This window comes from Ochotona princeps, chromosome 3, assembly GCF_030435755.1.
Source record: "Ochotona princeps isolate mOchPri1 chromosome 3, mOchPri1.hap1, whole genome shotgun sequence".
Lineage (NCBI taxonomy): Eukaryota > Metazoa > Chordata > Mammalia > Lagomorpha > Ochotonidae > Ochotona > Ochotona princeps.
In genome coordinates this window covers 95,737,340-95,762,475 of record NC_080834.1, presented here as the reverse complement: position 1 = coordinate 95,762,475, position 25,136 = coordinate 95,737,340, and the positions used below count along the sequence as shown (strand labels likewise).

The window sequence follows — 25,136 nt, the reverse complement described above, 5'->3', positions numbered from 1 at the left end:
AAGAAAAATGCTAAACATAAAATGGTTGATGTTATGCAGAACTTGCAAACACCTTAGTGTATTTACATGGTCAATGAACACCTTTTAAGTACCTTTTCTGTGACCCAGACTATACATGATACCAAAGAGATTTTTTTAAAGCATGTGCTATATTTATCTACTATCAAGAAAATACAGAAATATGGTTGAACCTAGTCTTTTTCTTTCATTCCTATAATTTCCCATGTTTCTAATTTTATAGGAATCAAGTTTCAGCTAGTTAATCAAACATCTTTTGTGTGGCAGGTGCCAGAGTGCTTGTTTTAATTTGTGTACCTAATGCCATATTTAGGAACTTGGCCTTTTGGTTAACTGGCGACAAGCATGGCTTTAAGCCATTAAATTTGTGTATTTAACTCAGCATTTATTTTTAAATCACTCTATCCAAATAATCAGGATGTGGTTATCTGTAATAGGATGCATGATGACTTTTTTCCTATGTACACCAGAGCACAAAAATATATACCTCGGACATAATCACCAATATTTTAAATATCCATCATTCTGTGCAGAAAAATGTGGTTAGTAAATATGCAAAAAATAAGGGAAGTTTTGTGTAAAAAAAGCCTATAAAACTGCTCAGTTCTAAGCTTTGCAAACTATTTTTAGCATAAGAAAAAACAAGAAATGGAGAAAATATCACAGTTGGAGATTTACTTTGATTAAATATGAAAGAGGCTTAAAATGAAAGTAATATCACTAACAGAGGATTATTTTTAAATTGTTATGTTTTTAGTATATAGAACTTTGAAGAAAAGTCAAGAAAATATCAGCAAACTTGGAATAAATAAAATGATCAGTGCCTAATTTTCTAAAGAAACAGCCAATGAAATCTTTGGTGGCAGTTTTCACAACATAAATGTAGCATTCCTCTTTGCAATATATGGATTTTCTCAGTTTAGTGACCTAGCTATACTTTTTTTGTATTTAGCTTGGATATATGTTTTGACAAAAGAGAACAAAATATAATTTATTGCTCCTTTACTGGGAGAGACAGAATACAAATGAATGTATAAGGACTAGTCTTACATAACAAAATTCCCAAGCAAACTAATTGACATCATTGTGAGCAGCTAGTCTAAACTACATTACGTGAAAACTGAGCTTATGTTTGATAAATAATCACCATAGGTAATTCTAAAATATTTTCATTTCCATTTTAAGTTCAATCTAAAACATTTATTTGTTCTTATTTTAATTCATAGTATTCATATACCAGCATTGAGGCTTCATGGTAAAATTATTTTTAAAAGTGTCATAGAAAAAAATCTAAATCACACCAAATCAAATATAATAGATTAATAAATATTTGGTAATATCTCAGTATTTCTTTATGTGTAATGTATAAATACTAGGTGAGATAAAGGGGTTATGTATTAATTAATTCAATCTCTTCAGTGTTGGTTTGAGGTAGGATTACTGCAAACAGTATAAAATAAGGAAAAAGAAGCTTATATGCAATAATTTACACATATCCAAGATCATCATACCAACACTAAACAAAGATAATACTGAAATCCAATTCTTCAGATTTCATTTCAACATTCCTATGACCTCCAGCACGTTTTGTAAAATGACTGGTACTAAGAAATGCGTGTTGGCTAGGATTGTTCTTCCATGGCCTAGCGCTAACTGGCAAAGTGTTCAAGCCTACTTTGTTTTAGCCCACATCTTGTGAGTTTTGTTCGGTACTGGGGCCATCAGTTTCTTGCTCTCTGTGGTGCACATTAGCAGGAGGCAGGAAGCAGAGCCAAAGCAAATCAGAGAATTCAGCACAGGATGCAGGCAATCCATTCAGCATCTTCAACTCTATGCCAAATATCAATCCTGATTTGGTTATTGTATCTATCCGTGAAGAATTTTTCCATTTTAGAATCTATCCATTGGGCTTGGCAGTGTGGCCTAGTGGCTAAGGTCCTTGCCTTGATCCCATATGGCCGCTGGTTCTAATCCCAGAAGCTCCACTTTCTCTCTGTCTCTCCTCCTCTCAGTATATCTGACTTTGTAATAAAAGTAAAATAAATCTTTAAAAAAAAAAGAGATCTCTTTAAAAAAAAAAAAGAATCTATCCATGTTTTTATTCTTACTGAAAAAAATGTTGATATTACACAAGAACATAAAGATATTTTCCTGAGGACTTTAATGGCAGCACAATAGAGATAAACTGCCACAGGTAATGCTGAAAACTGATAGAGAAGAACCTGTATCAGTCCTAGATGCTTCTAACTCCTTGGTAATGTGCCCTGAAAAGAGTGAAGTACGGCTGAAATACTTGAGTCCTTTTCCCCCATGTGGGAGACACAAATGAAGTCCTAGGCTTCCAGCTTTGGTCTGGTTCACACTTGACCTTGTGGATATTTGGAGAGTGAGCCAGTGGATGAAAGACTTCTGGCTCACTCATTCTCATTATTTGCCTTTAAAATAAATAAGCACATTTTTTAAAACAAAAATATCTTCCTATTGGGTGTGCAATGTTTTCCATGTTTAATTTATTCTAGATGCACCACATTCCCCGTGGCTTACCACACACCCTCTCTTACACCTTGCCAATTTTCCTTATTTCTCCTTAGGTATATGAAAGTGAGCTCTAGCAGAGAAAGGATAAAAGCTGCATGGATTTCTCAGATTGTGGATCAGTTTGAAATAATTTACTATTATACCTGTATTACTCCGCCGTTGGATTCCATGGGAATTCATTCTGGGAGATGGACAGTTTCCATTACTTGCTGTTTACATTTTGTAAAGATGCACTTCAGGGCCTATAAGATGAATAATTTGTCTTGCCATATCCTTCAAACAGTATCTATAAGAATATTTGTTTCAATTTTATATTTGAGCTAAGGCTAACACTAATGTATGAAACCCCTAGATGCTGGACTGGAGACTGAGATCCGTACGCGTCACCCTGGCTGTGATGTTGTTGCTGTGGATCTCAGGAAATGTGCTCTCATTGGATGTACCAACAGAGGGAACAGAAACCAATGTAAGTCATTTCTACCAGAATAAGAAGCATGAGCAAAGGACAAATTGGAAAACCCTATGACAACATGAAAATAGACAAATTAGTATGTTTTAATATTGTATTGCAAACCTGACATTCAAGAGGCCATACAATAAAAATAGAGATGATAATTATTGTTTTCTTTCTGGTGCTTTCGGGGCAACCCATTTATCTGAACGTTAAAAATGCACAAAGGTTTGTCTTTCTTGAAAAAAAAATCAGTAACAACAGTAAGAGTTTTTTTTACATAAAATTTAAGGTAAATATCATGCAAAATTTTTCAGTATTTTTGACCAAAATTTTTAAATAATGCCTATTCTAGAGACTATAGCAGAGGAATGAAGAAAAATCAGAATACAGCTGAATCAGTGAGTTCACCTTATTAGAAATATGTGTTCTATGTATGCTTAGATACCATAAAGAACCTTAAATGCATTTCAAAAACATACATTTTGAATAGTTCTATGATTTGTTTTTTATTTGTTTGCTTTTTAGTTTAGTTTAGTTTTATTTTGTTTTGTTTTTGAAAGTCAGCAAGAGAGAATGTGGAGGTTTTCCATCACTGGTTCACTGCTAAAGATAGCCAGAGCCGAATTCAGGATTTTCAAACTCTCCAATTTCACCGTTGATATCAGGAACCAAGTACTTGGTCGCCACCTGCTGAATGCCAGTGTGTGCATTGACAGGAGATTTGAATTGGAAGCAGAGCTGAGACTGAAACTCAGGCACTTCTAAATGTAAGACAAATATCCCATGCAGAATCCCAGATCTCATATCAGTAACTACCTCTCTAAATTTGTTTTTCCTTTTCTAAGTGAAGAGTCTCTTAGGGGCCAACATTGTAGTGCAGCATTCTAAGTCTCTGCCTGTGGTGCAAGGGTCCCATACTAGAGACAGTGCATGTCCTGGTCGCTGCATTTCTGATCCAGCTCCCTGCGAATGGCCTGAGAGCAGTGGAAGCTGACCCAAATCTTTGAGCCCCTGGACCTCTGTAGGAGAACCCAAAGAACCTTCTAGTTCCCGGTTTCAGATTGTACCAGTTCTGATTGTTGCAGCCACTTTGAGAGTGAACCAGTGGATGGAGTCTCTCTCTCTCTCTCTCTCTCTCTCTCTCTCTCTCTCTCTCTCCTGTTGTTTCTGAAACTATGCTTTTGGGTAAAATAAAATAAAATCATTATGAAGAAAAATACCTTAAAAGAAGCAAGCCTCAATATGTTTGCAGGTTAGCAGGAAAAAAAGTACGTTTTTGTTTTATTTTGGGGAAATGTCTTGGGAGATAATTAAAGGCACTTTCCTCTTTGAAGGTTTTTGTCTTGTTCTCTAGCGTTTTGTCCTTGTGACTGAGAAATCCTTCCCTTATGTTTTTTTTTTTTTCTGTGTCGTTGGGGCTATATAGGGAAGGAAGAGAAGTTAAAATAGCAACAAAGAGAAACAAAAGGCTTTAAATTTTCCTTCTATACAATGAAAATGATGTTGGAGATAACTAATGCCATGACTATTTTCAGGGTTATACATGAAAGGGGGAACTACAAGGTACAAGTTATGAGGAGATTAAGTTGTATGCGCTGAATTGCGTAATGACAGAAGCATGAAAAAATGCTTGATTTGGGCCTAAAAGGAAACAAACATGCTTCACAAACTAGAATCTATATCTTCGTGACTTGGATAGAGTACAAGTGCATCTATGTGCAGTTATTAAATGAGAACGTCTCCGTGGGACAATAATGTTATGGGAAAGCCCTGACACCTTGAAGTTCCATCTGTCCATAAATCATATGCACAGAAGACATCTTCTTGGGCACAGAGATGGGATTTTGTTCCTTTTTCCATCCCTTGAGTCTATTGTAAAACCTAGGGTACAGTGAATTCTCTGTGACTTTTTATAATATAGATTGAATAAGCAGTGAACAGAAAATAGCATGAAGTTAATTTATTTTTCAGAATTCATTCAATTTAAATATCAAAAATGGACTGAGTATCAACTTAGCAAAATTCTGGGCTGGGCATGAGGGCAAATCAAAAGACAAAGCACACAAAGGTATTGCCTGAATTGACTCATGATTTAATAATAAGAAGAAAAAAAAGTTTGTTATAAAACAAGGTAAAATGTAGTGAGGGCAATGACAACAAATGGATAAATGAAACACTCTAAGAACGGAAAAGAAGAACGCAGTTAATACTGACTGGGAACATTTGAAATAACGATCAGTAAGCATGCTTGATTTTTCTTTTTTTTTCCTTTCTTGTTTCTTTTTTGTTGTTGCTGTTGTTTTGTTCTGTTTAACTTTCTCTAAGATACACAGCCCCTCCTCATCCTCCATCACCACCACAATGTTCAGGTCCCCAGTGGGTGTTTTCTCTGCAACATTCTTCCATGAAAAATCATAAAACATTCTGTGATGAGCTTCTCACATAAAGGCAGCAAAGGCAAATGCAAATGACTGCACATGCTTGATTTTTTTTTTCTGAAAAAGGATGGATTCACCTTTCTCTGCTCTCTAGGTCCTGGATTCTGAATTCACAAACACGCAGTCCCTCCCCACAGATAGGGAAGTGAAATCAGCCACTGATCTGGCAGCAAAGCTCTTGTTTCTTGATGAGTTTGTGTCCCTGGAGAATGATGTGATTGAGACAAAGAAGAAGAGGAGTTTCTCTGGTTTTGGGTCTCCCCTTGACAGACTCTCAGCTGGCTCTGCCGATCACAAAGGTAAACAAAGGTAAGTCAAATCTTGAGAAGAGAAGTCGTCACCTTCTAAGTCTTCTTTACTGACTTACAAAACAGAACTCCACACAGAAATACTGTGCAAATCACAAATCTATGCAGACTTAACAGTGCATTAGCTAACTTTAGCTTTGATTTGGTAGGTATGATATGGAAATAATTGTTTAGGAATCAAAATATTTGCTATAGTGCACATTAATTTTTTGCCACACTGTTTCATGATGAAGATCATGTCATAGCAAATATGAAACATTTATAAGACAAAACATTTATAAGACAATTTGAGGTGAGAGGCAAACTGTTTGACAGAATAAATGTTCCAGTCAATTGACTTTTCTATTTGGTAGAGGCAACCAAAACCTTTAAAGCAAAACTTTGCAATAATGTTAGTTAAATTCATTTTCTTAAGGGCTCTCAAGGCTTGGAATCAGCATACAGATTATAAGTCAAATTTTGCTCATTTCTTGGCAGGTGTCTGATCCTCAAATCTTGCCAGATTACTTACCCATTAAAACAGGTATATGTACAACAGAAATCATTTGAGAATATCAAAGGAAAATGCTTTGTGCATTGTTTATTGTTATAACAGAATTGCGGTAAATATATCAACTTTTATCATTGAGTCACCATCAATAATTAAAGCAGTAATTTAAAAAGCGATTTAATTTTTACTTCTTCACTGTCTCTGCTTCAGGCTCTATATTGGGAATGGCAGAGTATACCTAGATAACTGAGAAATGTACTAGGATAAATTTTACTCACCCTGAATTTTGAGTTTCTTTCTAATTTCTTTAAATCCTAGTTGGCTTTATGTTTTAAATGTCTCCAGAATGATTTCTGCCATTAGGGATTTCCCAACTCAGCATGATTGTTTTCACATTTGTTCTTTGTACAATTTTTCATCATCTCTACCTCCATAATTGCCATCACTCTTTTATCATGAATGTATCCTCTTTTTGCCATCAAGATAATCACTTCTGGGGGAAAAACTCTGTATATAATGGAACTTATTATTTGTAATGTGTCAAGCTCCTGAGCAAATCATCCGAAGAATTTCATGATCTAGTGCTTCATTTACCCCTTACATGATGTTCTGATCTAAATGAGAGATGAAAATATGTATGTGTGTGTGAAACTATAGGAAGTAGAGAAAAACATTTTAATAGTGCAGGTATTTTTACTGATTTTCAAAAATCAAAGCAATTATATTTTAAATCTTCGTGGAGAAACTACACAATTTAATCTGTAAATATACTATTATTCTAATTGTTGCTGTTGTTTAGTTGAAATGAAGGGAGGGTAGGAGAGACAGAGAGGTGGAGAAAGAGAAAAAGGCTAACATTGGGGCACCATGAATTAAGACACTGCCTATTATACCATCCTGTATCTATGCCAGTTTGAGACTCCCTTGCTCCACGTTCCATACAGTGTCTTTCTAATGCTCATGGGAAAGCACTTGAAGATGTGCCCAGTTCTCAAATTACTGCCACCCGTAGCACAGACCTGGCTGGAGTCCAAGCTCTTGGCTTCAGTCTGGCTCAGCCAGTCACTGCAGACATTTTGGGATTGTACCAGTGAATAGAAGATCTATCAATTGATTAATTAATCTCTCTCACCCCTTTTCTCTGTACATCTGTGTTTCAAATAAATACTAAATATTAAAAAGCAAAAACAGAGAACTTTTTAATTTGCTAAATCTCCAAATTTCTCCAACAGCCACAAATGGGCTAGGTTGAAGCTAACAGGTGATAGAAGTATGTAATAAAAGTATTCATTCCACCAGATGGTGGAAGTGTTTGATCCCTATTTTACTATCTCCAACCGCCCATGGTATGCAGGAAACTAAATCATAAGTCTAACCAAATTCTAAATTACAAACTCTGGTATGACATATTATTGTCCGGGGCTATGCCTTAGTGCTGTACCACACACCTTCACCAAGTATTATTAAAAATTAGCATATCTCAATTTACCAACCAAATTTTATAAAATTCTATAAAACATAAATTACCAAAGCATTCAGTAGCTAACATATGATAAAAGTGGAAATGAAAGAAAAACAAAAAGGCTTTCTCCCCTGAACATATGAACCATACACTAATTGTTTGGTTTTATTTTTTTTTTAAGATCCATTTTATTTATTAAGACACCAAAGCAGACAGAAAGAGGGGTCTTTTATCTGCTGGTTCACTCCCCAGTTGGCCACAATAGTCTGCTAAAAGCCAGGAGCCACGAGCTTCAACCAAGTCTCCTACATTGGCTTCCAGGCCCTTGGTGCATTATCAGGACACTAAATCAAAGAGAGAACAGGCGTGACTTCAATCGGTGCATGTGTGGCATGCTGACATCACAGGCCATGGCTTTACTCACTATACCACAATGTCAACTGATTAACTGTTCAATCAAGAATGTTCATATGGAATGAAATCACATGCTTTAGTAAAAATAATGATGATGAAATATAATAGTACAGGCAAAGACAATGGAGAAAAACCAAGGTTTTTGTAATCAAAAGAATGCAAACATTCAAAAACCAGAGAGAACACCAAAGTAGACTAAGGTAGGCAGAAACCAATGGCAAAAGCTAAAATCAGCAAGTTAGTATTGCACAAGATATAACAAATAAATGCAAGTCTTGTTGTTCCTTATATTATTATTAGGACAAGTTTGATAAAACTAAGAAATGAGTAGAAAGCAAATTTGCAAAATTAGAAATTGTAACATTAAACAGCCATTAAACACATGAATGTTTAAGAAAAGAATGGGAAATTATTTTATTCAACTATATATACATAAATTTTAAAAATCAACAGATGTTTAGAAAAATACAATTTATAAACATTTAACTCAACGAACACAGACTCAATCCTAACATATTTATGTTTCTACTTTTTTGTTAGCATTAATAGAAAGAGAGCAGATTTCATTTATTTCAAAGATAAAATTCTAAGAAGATAGCCATAATTCTCCCTCCCTGTTATCCATAAATACCCTCTTTTTTCTTTTTAATTTCTACAATAAAATACTTAACATTTATTTTATAACCACAGATTTAATGCAACACCAAACACAATGTATAAAAAGTAAATAGTAGAAAGACCATGTTCCATAGAAAGATACAAATGAATGCAAGCTATAATTGATTCATAAGATGTCAATTGCCAGCTTACACATAATTCAGCTTACTAAAAGAAAGAACAAAATCCAAGTACTTTAAAAGAAGCTTACTAGGCCCTAAGGTAGCTAATAAACCTAATATTATTTTACCTTTTCACAGCATCATTAAAAATATAGAATTTACTAATTCATTGCTGATATAAGTAAGATATTGATTCCTAATTATAAACAATGTGCTTAAGGGGGAAAAGGTGAAATTTATCTTAAATGCTAGTAAATAGAACATAATGGTATTTAAAAAAATCCAATCATGATCAGATGGGCTTTATTGCAATGTGGCAATGTGGTTCTAGGATTTCCATTAATATAATCCAACACATTCTAGAAATGTGTACAAAAAGAATTCAATTATATCTAAAAATGAAAGAAAAAGCAGAGCAAACTTTAGCATCCATTTATTTCTTTACAAAGGTAACAAAAATAATGACTGGCACATACTTCCTAAACCCAATGTGTTTGTGTGTATGTATGTGTCTGTCTGTGTTTACATGTGTATATCTCAGACAAGAAATCAAAAGTCAACATTTTACTCCATGATTGCAGTTACTGGAAGCTATACTGAAAAGATAAATAAGAAAACCATGCCCATTATTTCCACAATAGTTTCCACGCATATTTACAAAGGGAAAAATACTTAAAGGCATATGATTTGGAAATGAAGAGGTAAAAATGTACTTATTAAAGAATGATCTGTTACAAAACCAAGATAATCAATAAAAAGGCCACTGGAACAAAACTCTCAATAACATACAGAACTGTTTATTTCATAAGTAATATAAAGAAATAATAAAAAGCCGGATTTACTGTAGCATAAAAACAAGTACCTAGATAGCAAAAGATTTTGGAAGTACATAAGGCAAAACTACAAAAAAAAAAAAAATACATGGAATACAGTATGATAACCATACAATGGAATACTATTCAGCTCTAAAAGGAATCTTTAAAAGTTCACAGAATATGTACATTATACAAAAAATTTGCATGCATTTTAGGAATGTTTGACACCAAAATAAATTTATCCTTCAATTTAACTTTTCCATGAACTTTTAATAAGATTGGTTTATTTATTTGTAAGGCCAAACCATAAAAATAGAAAGGGAGAAGGAGATGGTGAGAGAGAGAGAATGAGACAGAGAGAGAGAGAGAGAGAAAGAGAGAGAGAGAATTTCCAACATTTGTTTTGCTCCTTCAATGACCAGAACAGTCAAGACTGGGCCAAGCCAAAGCCAGGAGTGAGGAGTTCCACTGTGATCTCCCACGTAGATCACAGGGCCCAAGCCTCGAGCCATCCATTATTTTTTGCCTTACCAGGTTCTTTCATTTCCTGGATTCTATCTTCATATTGTGCCAATATCAGCTGTTTTTCCAGCATTTGGTAAGTAAATAAGTGGCTGGTAGATCTCTCTCACTCTCTATCTCTCTCTTTCATCTCTAGATATGATAGAGTGAGCAATAGATGATAAATATGATAGAAGATAAGTAGATATATAGACATATTCAAAGATGAATAAATTTACAGTATATTTTTAAAAGGCTATTTGTCACCTATAGAGAACTCATTATTCTCAAGAGTTATCAGTTCACTATTTTTGAAAACTTGTAAATGAGATCATCAAACCTATCATATGTGAATTTCTACCAGTAATAATAATGAAGTTAGAACTTTCGCATTCCTGTTAAAGCAATTAAGAAGTTATTACATGAGTAAACGAATTCATAATTTCTTTCTTAGCATTAATCTGCCTAACAAATGAATAAAAAATTATCTCTGTTTTGAAACTTCAATGAAGCGATCTATCTAGACTACAATGAACCGCTACTAGCATGACGAAAAGGCGCAGGAGCAAGTCAAGTTGAGCCCTCATGAGTGAAACCAGCACTATCCATAAGATAAGTTTGCCCCAAAGATGGCCTATCTGGAGATTTACTTATCAATTTTCAGGAAATACGGCTAACAGAAATAATTCAAAAAGACACTAATGGGATAAAATCAGCAAAATCCAGCCTGTGGGAAACTATAGGAAAAATCGTCTTGTAAGTTAGTTATAAGGACTTCAACAGGGAGAGTTTGGAAGAAGAGGATCCTAAAGATTGAAATAGGCTTAGATTGAAACAGTTACATTGGTTTTTGCTCTTGATTCAACCAATTCGCTTTTATATGAGTATAAACTTTGACTACTTAATGATGATTTAGTTTCAAGTAGGAGGCTGACACTTTTGTTAAAAATGAGATGCCTCGGTTAAATAAGTAAACATCAAGGACAGCTGCTTTGGGGGGTTACTCAGGTGGGGTTGTGCTCATCGTCACCTGATGCAGCCCACTGGTCTCCTGAACATCATAGCTTAGCAACGCTGTGCACTAACGGAGTATCTGTTGTTCAGCCTCCTGCTGGCATGGCTGCCTGCACTGGCAGCTGCAGCCGCCGCGTGTTAGAAGATGGTAATGCAACACCTAGCAGTCCTGGGGAAAAGTTCAAATTCAATTAATGGTTTCCACTGAATATGTTTCCCTCACACACCTTCATAAGATTGAAAAGCTGTGAATGAAAACAGTATGCAGGAAACCATCTGTATTTATCTGAAATTTCTTTCAATTTAACACAAATGAGGGGGACCAGAATAGAAATCACAAGACCTGCAATAAATTGGTAGTTTTACCTTTGATGGGGCACATAGCAAACATTATACTACTATGGTGTATGTAGTATTCTATATAACACAATTTTTAAAAGCTAAACTAGATAAACAAAAGATTAAACCTGGAAATTAATTTGTGCATCACAAGATGAGACTAAGGTAATGAGTCAGAATATATCAAAAATATGGAGAGTGAGAATTTGTAGTATATTATAAATAAGAGTGTGAGAAAACATTAGGAAACAAATACTATTTTAAGAGATTACATATATTTCCTCAAAAATCTTCAAGAAATATTTAGAAAAGACACATTCTTAAATTCATCAGTAACAGGTTTTAACACAAAAAACTAGTACCTTTCCTGGCATTAAAGGCATGGATAAGAATCATTCTGTTACGACAGAATGATGTAAAAGCTTAGAGTCTTAACATTCAGGATATGTTGCTGAGAGAGCTAAGTAACATGGTGTAGGCTTAGTACTATGTCATAAGGATAAGAAACAAGATAAGAAGTGGTGTTGGAAAGGAAAGCTGAGGTCACAAAGAGATACTGTATTGCACAACCATTTATATCGGTGCCCTCTTGTTTGCACAGTGCACACTGAACTTAGAGTCTTTGTGGGAATCGCTGAAGCAGTTTGTAAGGGACTCACTGATGGGATGGGGTTAGGAGGAAGGACCTTGGGGAAGGGCAAGGACAATTTTAGAGCCTATGGAACTATATCATAAAACAAAATAAAATATTTTAAATGTAAAAAAGCAAGGAAAGGTTTTGATAGAATAAGTGATGGCCCTAGGAGATTAAAATGACTTCCTCTTTTTCCTCATTTGTCTATGTTTACCATCGTGTTCAACTATTTCTAGAAGTTGACAGTATCAGAGAGAGCTAAGGCATTGGCACACAAACCATAAACCCTGTCCTTTTAAAAGGTAAAGGTTTCTTTTAAGTTGGATTCTTCAAGTCTTTGTATTTTAATTTTTATAATTAAGAATTCAAATTCAATTCCAGTGGAATTTTATATGAAATTTCATTTTAGCATTCAGTTCGTATACTGCTATTGATGTACTTGTTCCTACAGCAAATAATTTTAAGTTATTTACTTTATACCTAATTGGAAGCCAGAAAGCCAGAGAGAAATACAGGGCCCTCCTACCTGTTGCACAAATTCTATGCCAGATTCTACAATGTGAAACAAAGAGTGGTTCTTGTTTCCTATTTTAATGTTTTATTTCTTGTTTTATTACATCTCACCGAAATATATTCAGATAGATATATATTTAATCCCCACAGCAATACTAACTGTACTTTAAAAATCTAGAATATTTTCTTCATTTTGTTTTACTTACTTGAGTCTGAAGAGTACAAATGGCCCTTTTATTTATGTGAATAAGGCCCTTTAGGAACATTGGGATGACCTCATTCAAGCTAAGGAGCCATCACCTCATTATTATTACTTGTGTGTTTTTCTGTAAAAACAACACTAAAGAGCTCTTAGCAAATTTCAAGTATACAATGCATTAATAGCACAGTTAATAGCATAACTATGATTACTAGTGGTAATACTAATATTATAAACCACAGTCAGCATGCTGTCCATGTTTGTCTTTGATATACGATTCCTTTTAAGTACAATTCCAGAGCTGTCTAAACAATAACTTTTCAACTGTGTATTACATATGCTTTAAAATAAGGAAAGGCCAGGAGACAATTCGACCAAATTCAGTCACTAGGCTACCTCTGTGACTGCATGAGCCAGAGGCAGGTCGGGATGGGGCAGACAGGGGATGCTTCTAGTCCTGGCAACACTGTTCCTTATGCTTGTCCTGCAAATAGGGATGTCTGTTTTCCTTTTATTTAAGCTGAGCATAAGCTTACAGAACTAAATGTGGTTTTTAAGTGGTTTTCAATGAGCAAATCAAATTTTCTGCCTTTTCTAAATGTAAAACAATTTTACAAACAGAATTATATGCAAATTTAAATATTACAGAAAGTCCTAATTGGTAGCATATGCTTTAAAGTGAAGGCTAAAGTTGTTTTTAAGAGAAGAATCCAGTTGTTCTCTTTACATTAGGTGGATAAATATTCTATATCCTTCAACGACATGCAGAATGTTTTAGATTGGAAAAGGCAGATTGTGTTAACTGTGCATGTAGCCATGTCATATCATTCCTTGGTCACAAGAGGGACTAGATAGTCAGAAAGCACAGCTTTCCCTTTGGTGATAGAAACATTTCTCTAACATTTATGTGTAGGTCAGTGTGTGTGTCATGGAGATCAGTACTACCATATCTGTTAAACATAGCAAAATATCAAAATTACTAGATTGCAATGTACTTCTGAATGGGTATATAATGCACACAACTTCATTTCCTGTACAATTGGTGTTTTTATGAACTTCATGGGAAAATTGCTTCGCTTATGAAGTAGTGCAAAGCATTTTAAATGTTGAATAGATTTTTACATGTACAGTTGCTATTTTTAAATTTTGTTTCAAGACATCCCTGAGCAGGTCTCAACTTTATATTTAATCAGGTAAATTAATTATGGAACCAATTGTTAAAATAACCATGCACAAACCACTTTGTTTCTTTATTCTCAAAGTTTCCTCTGAGGACCCTTAATGTGTCTAAAAACTGGTGAATTAACACTAAATATGGAAACAAACAAACTACTTTTTCCTGGAACAATAAATCACCTAAGTTTTTAGACTTTATTCCTTTATAAAGCATTTTCATTATAAAAGAAATAATGAAATAATAAAACAACGGAACTTGAGCTGTGGTTATGCATCAAGGTGAAGGAATTCATGATGGGGGAAGGGTTTGGGGTGAAGGGGGGGGAATCCCAGTCATGTAATGCAATGTAATTAATGAATAAATGAATATTAAAGAAAAAAAAATTGAAATTTACCAAACTAGGCTTGGGTGGAAAGAATACCATCAGGTAAGATGTGTAAAATATGTTCACATGTTATCTACCAAATTAGTGCTTTTCAATATAAAATGAAACTCTGAGAGGTAACACGTCTTATTTATTGCTGTATCTCTAGGACACAGAATAAATCCATATGGCTATGCTAAAACATTCAAACATTGCTTAACAAATAAATGTGCTAAATGAATAATTAGATCTGAGAGGCTGGTACAGCGGTAATTGTCTTAATTTTAATGGTAAGGAAAGATAAGCTTAGAATAACAGATTTTCAAAGAGTCATTAACAGTATCACAATCCTCATCTCTTGGTTTCTCGTAGCTTTTAGATCAAATCTGGAGGAAAGTAGAAAAGGTGAAAATTGAGAAGGAAGCAATGAAGGACGGGGAGAAATAAAGGATGAAAATGAGAAAGGAAGGAAGGAAAGAGGGAAGGAAGGGGAATTAAGAACAGAGGAATGGACTAGCTAGTTATTTTGAATTTCACCAGACACTCAACTGTCACTTATTTGCTTCAGCAGACAGAGGTCAACTATAATAAAGGAACAATGTTTAATAAATAAATGGTATTTAAAATTTCAACTTTTAAGTTGAAGTAAACAAGTTAATTGAAGATAAAATTAATTATATTAATTAATTCATTTAGTTTAGAAAATTAATATTTGTTTTCTTTTGCATTAGAAAAGTAGATACATAGAGAGAACAAGAGACAGAAAGATCTTCTGTGGCTGGTTCACTTCCCAAGTAGTTGAAGAGATGAGAGCTGAACAGATCCAAAGCCAGGAGATTTTTCTGGGTCTTCCGTGTGGATGTGGGGTCCCAAGGCTTTGGTTGTCCCTAACTGCTTTCCCTGGCCACAACCAGGGAGCTGGATGGGAAGTGGAGCAGCTGAGATACAAGCCTGCAACCATATGGAATCCTGGTGCATTGAAAGCGAGATTTTAGCCTCTAGGGTTATCATGCTGGGCCCTAAATTATTTTTAATTAGAGTTTTAAATTCAAATAAATTTTCAATCACTTTTGCTTCATTGAAAATAAATTTGTAGTGGGAACCAATACACAAATTTATAATGACTTAAAATGACTTATAAGACCATCATAACTCTTTCAAGCTGTAAAATTTGGATTTTTACTAACAATGTAGTCAAAAGACTTCTTTTATGAAATTCTATTACCTTCACCTTCTTGCCGTTCCTATAAACACTTGGAAAAGACTGGTTTCTCAATTCTTCTTCTTCATCATCTGAAAATGCCACCTGAAAATTCTAGCTTACTTCTGTGTGTGTTGTGTGTGGGGGGGTCTATGTATATTCTCTTTGAGTCAAAGTTACAAAGGGAGACTCACAGGTTTACTATACATTTTCTTTTTTTTTCCTCAAATAACAAAGCATATATCATATAACTGGAGGTGGAGACCAGGGATTATTGAGATTAAGGGGTTCTCCTATACGGATTTCCTTTAAACCAGACTAAGAGACTGGTATCTTACTTCATTCCTGCACTTAAAATGACAAAGTAACTAATACAAGAATTTAAGGATTAAATTTCCCCCAAAATTATATTATCTTAATATTTTCTATATATGAACATTGCATTTACATTTAAACTTTAAATCTTAAAAGAAAAATATATTAGTTCTATACTGCTACTGTAATAAATTACAACAAATTGACTTAACACAATGCAAACTAATTATCTTAATTTTAAAAAATCTTAGCAGTTTAAAACTTATCATATCTTCCCTGTGCCAGGGTTCTTCAAAAGTGTGTATAATGACATGAGAAAATAAGTTTAGGAACAAGTATTTGGTCTGTTGGGACACCTAGTTTCAGTTTCCTGTTCCGGGTTCCGACTCCAGCTTCGAGACACTGTAGACCCTGAGAGGCGGTGGTGAACATTCCAGCAGCTGTGTCTCTGTCATCTGTTTGGAAGAGCTGGGTTGAGCTCCTGACTCCTGGCCAAGTGTTGTCAATTGCAGGCATTTCAGAAATGAGCCAGCAGATCTCACTTTCTCCTCCTTTTCCAATCTCACTCTTTCTCTTCCTGACCCCTGAATGCATATTACATAATTATATATGTATTTATTTATACATATATTACATACTTTATATATATAATTTTGTATTAAAAATTTGTAAAAAATTTAAGGTTCTTGTTGTAACTTTTCACAGTAGGTGCTTTCCACAAACCTTTTAAAGTCCCTTGTGTATTATTCTCAGCAACTTCCCCGGTCTAATTTAGTGATGTGACTCATTCCTAGCCCAAATTAACCTTTAAAATCCTCCTGCCTAGAACTCTGCCTTTTTCTCTTTCATGTTGTCTGTCATCCAAATACAGAAGAAATCAAGATGTCTGCAGACTTCAGAGGAAAATAAACATTCTGCTCATGGAAGTTTATGACAGAATTTCATTCCTTAGCAGCTGTAGTACCAGCTTCCTCGGTTTTCTCATTTTCTTTTAAGAACTGCCAGCGGCCACCTTATTCATCAACCTCTTAATCCTTCCTTGCATCATCAAGGACACCAGTGCTGAATGAAGCCCTTCTTGGATCACTATTCTCTCTGTCCCTTCATATCATCTGCTTTTCAGGACCCCAGGGAATAGATTTGAGCCCACCAGGATGACTCAGAACAATATTCCTATCTCAAAGTCCTAAAACTTAACCCTATTCATGAAATTGTGTTATCTATGTATTAGCATACACACATAGGGCCAGCAAAGTAGCATATCTGGTTAGGCCTCCACCTGAGATACTGTCATCCCAAATAATCACTGGTTCTAGTCCCAATCTCTCCACTTCCCATCCAGCTCTTGACTAAAGTATATGGTCCACATGCTTGAGCCCCTGAACTCCTGAGGATGACTACGAACAAACTCCCACCACTTGGCCCACCCCAGCCATTATAGCCATTTTCGTAGTGGATCAGTATATGGACACTCTTTTCCCTTCTCTCTGTCTCTTCCTCTCTCTCTGTAACTGATTTTCAGATGGAAAAAATGAAGTACCATAGTGACAGATTGTGGGTATTTTTTTTTGTACAAATCTTTTTTTATTTTATTTATTTATTTTTTTAATTATTTATTATTTTTAATTCATTAATTACATTGTATTATGTGACACAGTTTCATAGGTACTTGGGTTCTCCCCACCCCTCCCCAAACCCTCCCGCCATGGTGGATTCCTCCACCTTGATGTATAACCACAGCTCAAGTCCAGTTGAGATTCCCCCATTACAAGAGTATACCAAACATAGAGTCCAGCATCTTATTGTCCAACGGCTTCTTAGGTATACCCTTTCTGGTCTGAAGACAGAGCCAGCAGTGTATCATCAAGTCAATTAAAAGCTCCAACATACCATCAGCAAAAATTTACATCATTATGGAATTAATTGACATAGTAATGAGTAACCAATATGTTAAAAGTAAATGCGAATTCTTAGCCACCTTCTGTGACCACCTCATTGACATTTCAATTTTAGTTTATACACAACATATAACATTCATAACATAACATGTTATACATAACATCATATCATCTTAAATTAAGGCAAACATGTGGTATTTAACCTTTTGGGATTGGCTCATTTCCCTTAGCATTATGGTTTCCAGTTTGGCCCATTTGGCCACAGATTGTGGGTATTTTAACATAGACATCTGTAGGAAGCCATTGTGTAACTACCAAAGGAAAATAATTTCATATGAGTTTATAAATTCTTTTAGATATGCACAGATTATTAAAAATATAGTTTATTTCCTTTTGGTAGCTATTATATACTAATATATCAAAAGAGCTTAAAGCATGATTGGGAAATGTTTTTATTATTCTTGATTATGAGTTTTAGGCTAAATTCACAAAAAGTATATTTCCATTTGATTATCAAGCTGAAAAATGCAAAGGAACTTCAAATTTGGCATAGAAATAGAAGTAGAAAAGTTCATTGTGGTGGCAAGAGTTTTGAAATCCACAAGAAAGTGTCTTCAAAAAGTTTGCGGAAGGGGACCAGTATCATGATACAATAGCTATGCCACTTCATGTGGGAGAGCCACATGGTGTTTGGCTCCTGGCCTCAGCCAAACCCAGATGATTAAATCCATTTGGGAAGTGAATCAGTAAATGGAAACCTTCTTTATCTTCCTCTCATTCACCCCCATCTCTGCCTTTCAAATAAATAAATAAGTCTTTCTACATTTTTAAAGACTTTAATTAAAATAAAGCCATGCTTCTTGATTTTAAGATACAGCAATAAAAACTGTTTTCTTTCCTTTGTTTCTATAATTCTCAGAGAATTTTAATAAATCACCTGCTACTTTTCAGTGCTGATAGTTAAGAACAAAATGTGGTATCAGTAAAATTGAGAGATAATTTTCTCTGTTATTGACGTCAAATTTTCATCATTCTTAGAGTAGTTGATTATAGGTTTATGAAAGAAAATATTCATTTATTCAAAATCAATCTCCCCAAAATTTTATATACATTATGTATACAGTTAATTATGCTAGGAAGATTTTTAAACACAGATTTTTCATTCTTATTAGTTGTATAATTATGTTTTTATTTATCAACTTTTCTATTTTACTACTATCTTTTTTTTATTTTGATAGACATACAGAAGTTTCTTTTAGGGGGATGTTATCTGATGTTTCATTAATATGTATACATTATATAGTATATAATCAGGGTAAATATTCTTATCTTTTCAATGGCTTACCACATTTCTTCATAGCAAAAACATTCATAATCACATTTTTTTGTGTTACTTATTACTTATGTAATGTCAACTGATAGAAAAGAACAGAAAAGGTAATTGATGGTGTTCAGAAGGAATATTTACTCTGTTAAACTACTGAAAAGTAAGTTATGTGTGGTAACCTCACTGAGATTTTCAACAAGTGAATTATATGGTTTAGAGTCAAAAAGTGGAAGCATAAATCTTTGGTTTTTTGTGGGGAAAATGATCTTTAAAATTCTTTCTCATTCTGAAAGTGTTTGTTGCCAATGTTTTGCTTCTTGATCTTGATATTTACTGTACTTTCAATCTCTCCATGTCTTATATTGATTATTAAAATATGATGAGACTTCAAAAAACTATGGCAAAATAACATTAAAACATAAGCTTAGGGACTGGCACTGTGGCGCTACAGAGTACGCTGCCACCTTTGATTCCATGTGGAGACCAGTCCAAGCCCCAGCTGCTCCGCTTTCAATGCAGCTCTGTGCTAATGCAGCTGAGAAAACAACAGAAACGGCACTGGAGATCAGCCCACTGCTCCCCATGAGGGAGCTGCAGTGAGCCTCCTGGCTCCTGACCATGGCTTGGCCCAATGTTTGCCATTGCAGAAACCTGGAGGGTGAAGTAGCTGACAGTTCACTCTTCTCTGTGTCACAGTCCATCTTTCAGTCTCTCTCTCTAACTTCAAGAACATAAATATTTTAAATGTGTATTTTGATGTAAAAAAATGAAAATCCATACATGAAAGAGGTCTGTAAAAAGTATATGAAAAATACATATGAAAAACTATGTAATATTTTCAAAATTACTTTGTTCCAAAATAACTTATTTTGATCTTGTATTTTCCACAAACTTTTTATGAACTCTCTTAAAACCCTATCTTCTGCATTTATAAGTCAACACAAAGACTAACACATTTATACAAATAGATTTCTGCAATGTGGCATAGTCTTCCTAACTTCTCCTGTGTATACTTCATTAAGAACATCTAAATTTCAATTTAGTCCAAGTGAAAGTTGTACATTAAAGATTGGGATCTCTCCTGTTTTGGCTTAATAACCATAAATGATAATAACAAATCAAACAAAAATATCTCAAAATCATTTCTTTTTCTTATAAAGCTATTTTTTCATAATACTTGAATGTAAAGTTATTTTTGGCTTGTTGTATGGATTTTTTTAAACTTCATTTTAATAGTGAAGATGTGCAGATTTTTTTCATTGGAAGCTAGACATGCATAAAACAAGAAAACCTACACTGTCACATAGAAAGCTTCTGTGGGTGAAGTTTAAGTGAATACATGAAAAACACACCTCTTCTTCACTCAGGCTCAGCACCAGCACCGTTTCCTTTCCCTCCATTACCCTTCTCCCAGAAGAACCATTCTAAGGCAGAAATTGCAGTAAACCATTTATTCAGCCTATCTTCCTTTACTAATAGCATAAGACAGTTCTACTCTTCAATTGTTAACATATGGCTTGTTAGAGTTATAAGACTGTTTTGATTGCCCTAGAATGTATGAAATTCTGTAAAATCTCGCTTGAATACTATAAACTGCTAATTTTAAATTTTAAAAAAATAGCATAATAGAGTCTCAAAGAGGAAAGGAATTTATCTAAATTAAAATATACCATATTATTATGCTGAAAAGACATGGATTTTTATGTGGCCTCTTTGAATGTGCTTAAGATAACTAAGCTAACCCCTCACATTTCTCATACACATGTAAAACAGAGATGCTAATACCTACTTTAACAGATATTGAAACAAGGAGATCCTACCTGAAACATTGAGGATCCTGGTGAATGGTAATTATCATGGTTACTTCAACTCCAGAGGAAAACCTAGAGCTCTGCTTTAAGTCAAAGAGTCAAAGTAAGGATTGATTAACTCGGACCTGAACTTACAAGTGTTCACCTTGGTTTCCAGAAAAGTAGTAGGTCATCCAAAAAGGAGATTTGGCATTCCCATGGATCGGATCGGTAGAAACCGGATTTCAAATTCCAGAGGCTAACTGGTTTGAAAATAACAGTACAGCTTGGGTAAGTAATCGGGTAAAGGCATCTGATTAAGATTTCACAGTCAACAAAAGGATCCACTTGGTCATAATTAAGCCTTTGTTTTGTTTGGGGGGGAAGGGAGGCTTATAAGTTCACTTTTCCAGGCATTTCAAATTGTACATCAATGTTATCAAATGTGAATGATATGTATAAAGCGAAGGAATGTCCTAGATTGTCTTTACCTCCAAAATGAATCAATTAAAATTTTTACAAATTTCTATGTCAATATTGAATTTTGTTATGCAAACTGAGTTTCAAATTCAACTTAACCTAACTTATTCCCTTCATAAATACACATAAGTGATAGTCATCGCTTGTTGCCTTTAAATGCATTACTACAATTACATTAACATGGAATAAAACAAAATTGCATAAAAGAAAATTACTAGTTATGGAATAAAAACATATTTAAATTCTGGTTCTGTCACTCATCCATGACCTTATTTATGTTAAGACACTTTTTCTACTCCGTTTACATTTAAATAAACATGTATTGATATATTGTGAATATTAAGTTCAATGTTCGATGTGCTCCTAGAATATATTGGACACATATGAGAGCATAAAAACTTATAGTTCTGCAAATTCAGTTTGTACCAAGCCCTGTAGTATGTGCTTCAGATACATTTCCTCATTTAATCATCCTGTTTCATAAAGTAATAATAGCATCATCTCTGTTGTCTTGAACTATAATCTCAGGTCAACAGTAAGAAATTCCAGCTAGGATGATCATTCCTTATAGGTTGAAACACCAGAGCACCTATTTGTTGTCTAAGAAACTTGGCTTATACTGTGAAACCCTCTTCCATAAAATTTAGATAATAATAGTTTCTGTCCTATAACATTTGCCTAAAAATTAAAGAAATGATATCAGGAATCAAGGATAGTTTCCAACACATGTTAAATACTTCGTAAACACTATTATTAGACAAACAGATGGGAGGAAACCTAGACATAGTAACTTAAAATGCCAAATAGACAGGAAGTAATGGAGACAATTAAAATCCAGAAAGCCTAAATTCTGATTTATGTTAAGGGTTATATTTAATGATGCATAAAACACGTTGTAACTATCAAAAGTTTTTGGAAGATGAAACCTGCATGGGTTTTTTTTTAATTTCCTCATGAAAAGCTCTATGGGATTTGGTGTATGAATTAGAGAAGCCATAAAATAACAGTATTTCACATTCTTTTTCAAATTTTATTATTCTTATATCTTCTGTGCTACCATTATAATCCCTTTGAATTAAACAAATGATACAGTATGTGCATTGTTTAACAGATAACAACTTGTATCCTTAAATAATGTTCACACACTCATGTTGTTAAATTCCAGCTTTAATACAGCAGTATGACAGTAGGTATATATTTATAAAATCTTGGCTATAGCAGGATCCAGGTCCCAACTCTTTGTATTTCTATACCAATATTCTCTTCATGAACAAAATAATCTTAATGCTACATTGTTGGATACTAATATCACTGGCCACATACTTCTAAAACAAAACAGGAAAGATATCTGAAATGCTATGCATATCTTGTTTCACTTCTCTGGGCTTTGGTGTATGTTCTTTTGGCAAACATTTATTTGTGGTTTTTAACCTTAGTTTCACTCAAGTGTTCACACTAAAAGTGAAACTGGTACCTAATTTTGGAAATTTTGCTTGAATTAAGGTCAAATTCAGATATGGTGCAGTGTTCTACCTTACCTTTTCTGCTATGTGTTTAGTAAGACAATATTTACACAAATGTCTTCCTCCAGTAATGTATATATTGTACCAAGAGATCTCATCAAGTTCTAGGTCTCTTCCATAGAAATTAGGATGCCTGCATGTTGAAGTTAACTTACCAATGTGTTTATGAATTTGCCTTCACTTCCTGCTAAACGTATTAAGACTTGTAATCATAAGAGACATATGTTATCTTACAGGATAATTTTTGTGTTAGGTATTATCAAATAGATGTTATCAAATAATATAAATCAATATAACAGATACAGCTGGATTGTCACATTTACATATCCACAAGTGATTGCATCTCTGAAACTTGAGAAAAATGCACAGCTCTCAATATATTTCTATAATAATTGTGCAAAACCTGCAAATTGGAAACTCAAGAGAAATAGAATATAGTAAATTCTTAAAGAAAAGAGTTGTCATTGAGACATTTTATAACTATTGTTTAAACTTCAACATTGGCAATCATCCTGCACATTAAAAAGTTCTTTTTGGAGTATTTTAATATGCCATCATCTTTTTGTTTTATTAACCTGGAAATATAACTATGTTAATTTTAAAAAGCTATAATGAAACTTCATATAATTATGGCTCCAGCTCGTCTATTACAACTGATATATTCACACGTGATCCACAGAATTCTCATTAAATTTAATAATTTCAATGTTTATTTTTGTAGATGTGACTTCCTTGGATGCAATGTCCCTGACATATGGAAGATGCTTCAATAAAGTTCTTCAGACTTCTGAACCATTAAACTTTAAAGAATTGACAATCTGCACATCGTTTTCAAAGCTTGAACTTCAATTCATCACATTACAATATTGTAACACTTTCAATTAAATTGTGCATAACATTTTGATGCATGTATATTCAAAAAACATTTTGCCTATTTAGAAAAAGATACCTGTACCTCAAGGCCTACTTTTTAACACTATAATCAAAGCCACAATGACAAAATGAAATGTTTTCTATATGCCCTTTCTAGTTTGTTTTTACATTAAAAAGAATAATGAAAGATTTGTTTCTGTAAAATCCAGAGTCAACCTGTTTATTTGTTACTGGTAAATTAGAAAGTACAATGGGGTATTTTTTCCTTTGTACATTACTTCTCTTACTTTTCCTCTGAGTTTATTGGGTAATAGTTATGAAATTTTGACTCTGTTACTATTTTCAAATTTCAGATAAATTTAAATAAATAAACATACTTGGGAGCATTCTGACTTAGAATTATGAAAAGGATAAGATTCCCTTGACAAGATTGGCTATTGTGTGTACCATAGCAGCTTTCCATTTTTCTATGTTTTAAAAGAACAACAATGACTCATTATATTGAGAGAAACTACACATAAAAGAATCAGCTAAAATCCAAAGAAAAATAAGCGTCCCCAAGGAGTGAACCACCAAAGCTGTTGTGTGACAGTTAAACTCACATTATTTTAGGCACAATACATTATGACACAGTACAGAACATTTTTATATTACTGGTTCTTATAAAAGGCCTGGTTTATTTCATACTCTATGCCCAATGCAACACTGAAGAATATATTGTAATTCAGGATTTCTTTAAAATGATTCGAGTTCTTTTTGATTGATACATCACAACATCAGCTTTGGTATTCTAGAAAACTCAGTTCTTAGCAATACTTTGATGCTACTGTAATACGGCTGCATAAACATGTAGAATGCTGCATATGCTTTCAAAATAGAGAAATAACTCATTTATTGGACCAGAGAATTCCATAATGTACTTAATATGTTTATAAAGATATGTACAATAATTCTTCTTTATAATAGTAGCAATCATTGTCAAACAAACCTAATATAGGATCGGGACAGCTGTGTATTAGATCAAAAGCTTTTAAAAATATATAAATAAAGACCACTGTGAAAGTGCTTTTATAATTAAACAAGAGAATATAAGTGGGTAGTTGCTAATCTTAACTAAAACTTACTATCCAAAAAAAAGTTTAAAAAATGACAAAAATGCATTAGAAGAGATTTGAACTGAATAATTAACCTTTACTAAAGATGAAAAGACTAATCCTGAAGCTTTAGTTACTAAGCTATTTTAAAACTCATTCAATATATCTGAAAAGGGAT

At 33.8% G+C, this 25,136-nt stretch overlaps 2 protein-coding genes across 3 annotated transcripts in view; one reads left to right on the top strand and one right to left on the bottom strand.

Moving 5' to 3' along the window:
* The first annotated feature begins 2,908 nt into the window (after positions 1-2,908).
* Positions 2,909-21,251, top strand: OSTN (osteocrin). Of its 2 annotated transcripts, none has more exons than XM_036494879.1 (3): positions 2,909-2,995; positions 5,543-5,757; positions 21,167-21,251. In XM_036494879.1, exons 1-3 carry the CDS (start codon positions 2,909-2,911, stop codon positions 21,249-21,251), a joined length of 387 nt encoding a protein of 128 aa, XP_036350772.1. The 2 variants fall into 2 exon arrangements, with proteins under 2 accessions (XP_036350772.1, XP_004577844.1); XM_004577787.1 differs by having other exon boundaries at positions 2,909-3,022.
* UTS2B (urotensin 2B) overlaps positions 7,976-25,136 on the bottom strand; it is a 34,326-nt gene continuing 17,165 nt past the window's right edge. Inside the window, exon 5 of the mRNA XM_058661301.1 lies at positions 7,976-8,052. Coding sequence (XP_058517284.1) covers positions 8,045-8,052 — 8 coding nt within the window. The 3' untranslated portion in view covers positions 7,976-8,044. The remainder of the gene's footprint in view (positions 8,053-25,136) is intronic.

What these genes read in the sequence shown, in the direction of transcription:
- OSTN (XM_004577787.1), top strand. Translation starts at nt 2,909, where the DNA reads ATGCTGGACTGGAGACTGAGATCCGTACGCGTCACCCTGGCTGTGATG. An exon ending in CAGAGGGAACAGAAACCAAT is followed by an intron (nt 3,023 to 5,542) that starts GTAAGTCATTTC and finishes TCTGCTCTCTAG; the next exon opens with GTCCTGGATTCTGAATTCAC. An exon ending in GATCACAAAGGTAAACAAAG is followed by an intron (nt 5,758 to 21,166) that starts GTAAGTCAAATC and finishes CTTGGTTTCCAG; the next exon opens with AAAAGTAGTAGGTCATCCAA.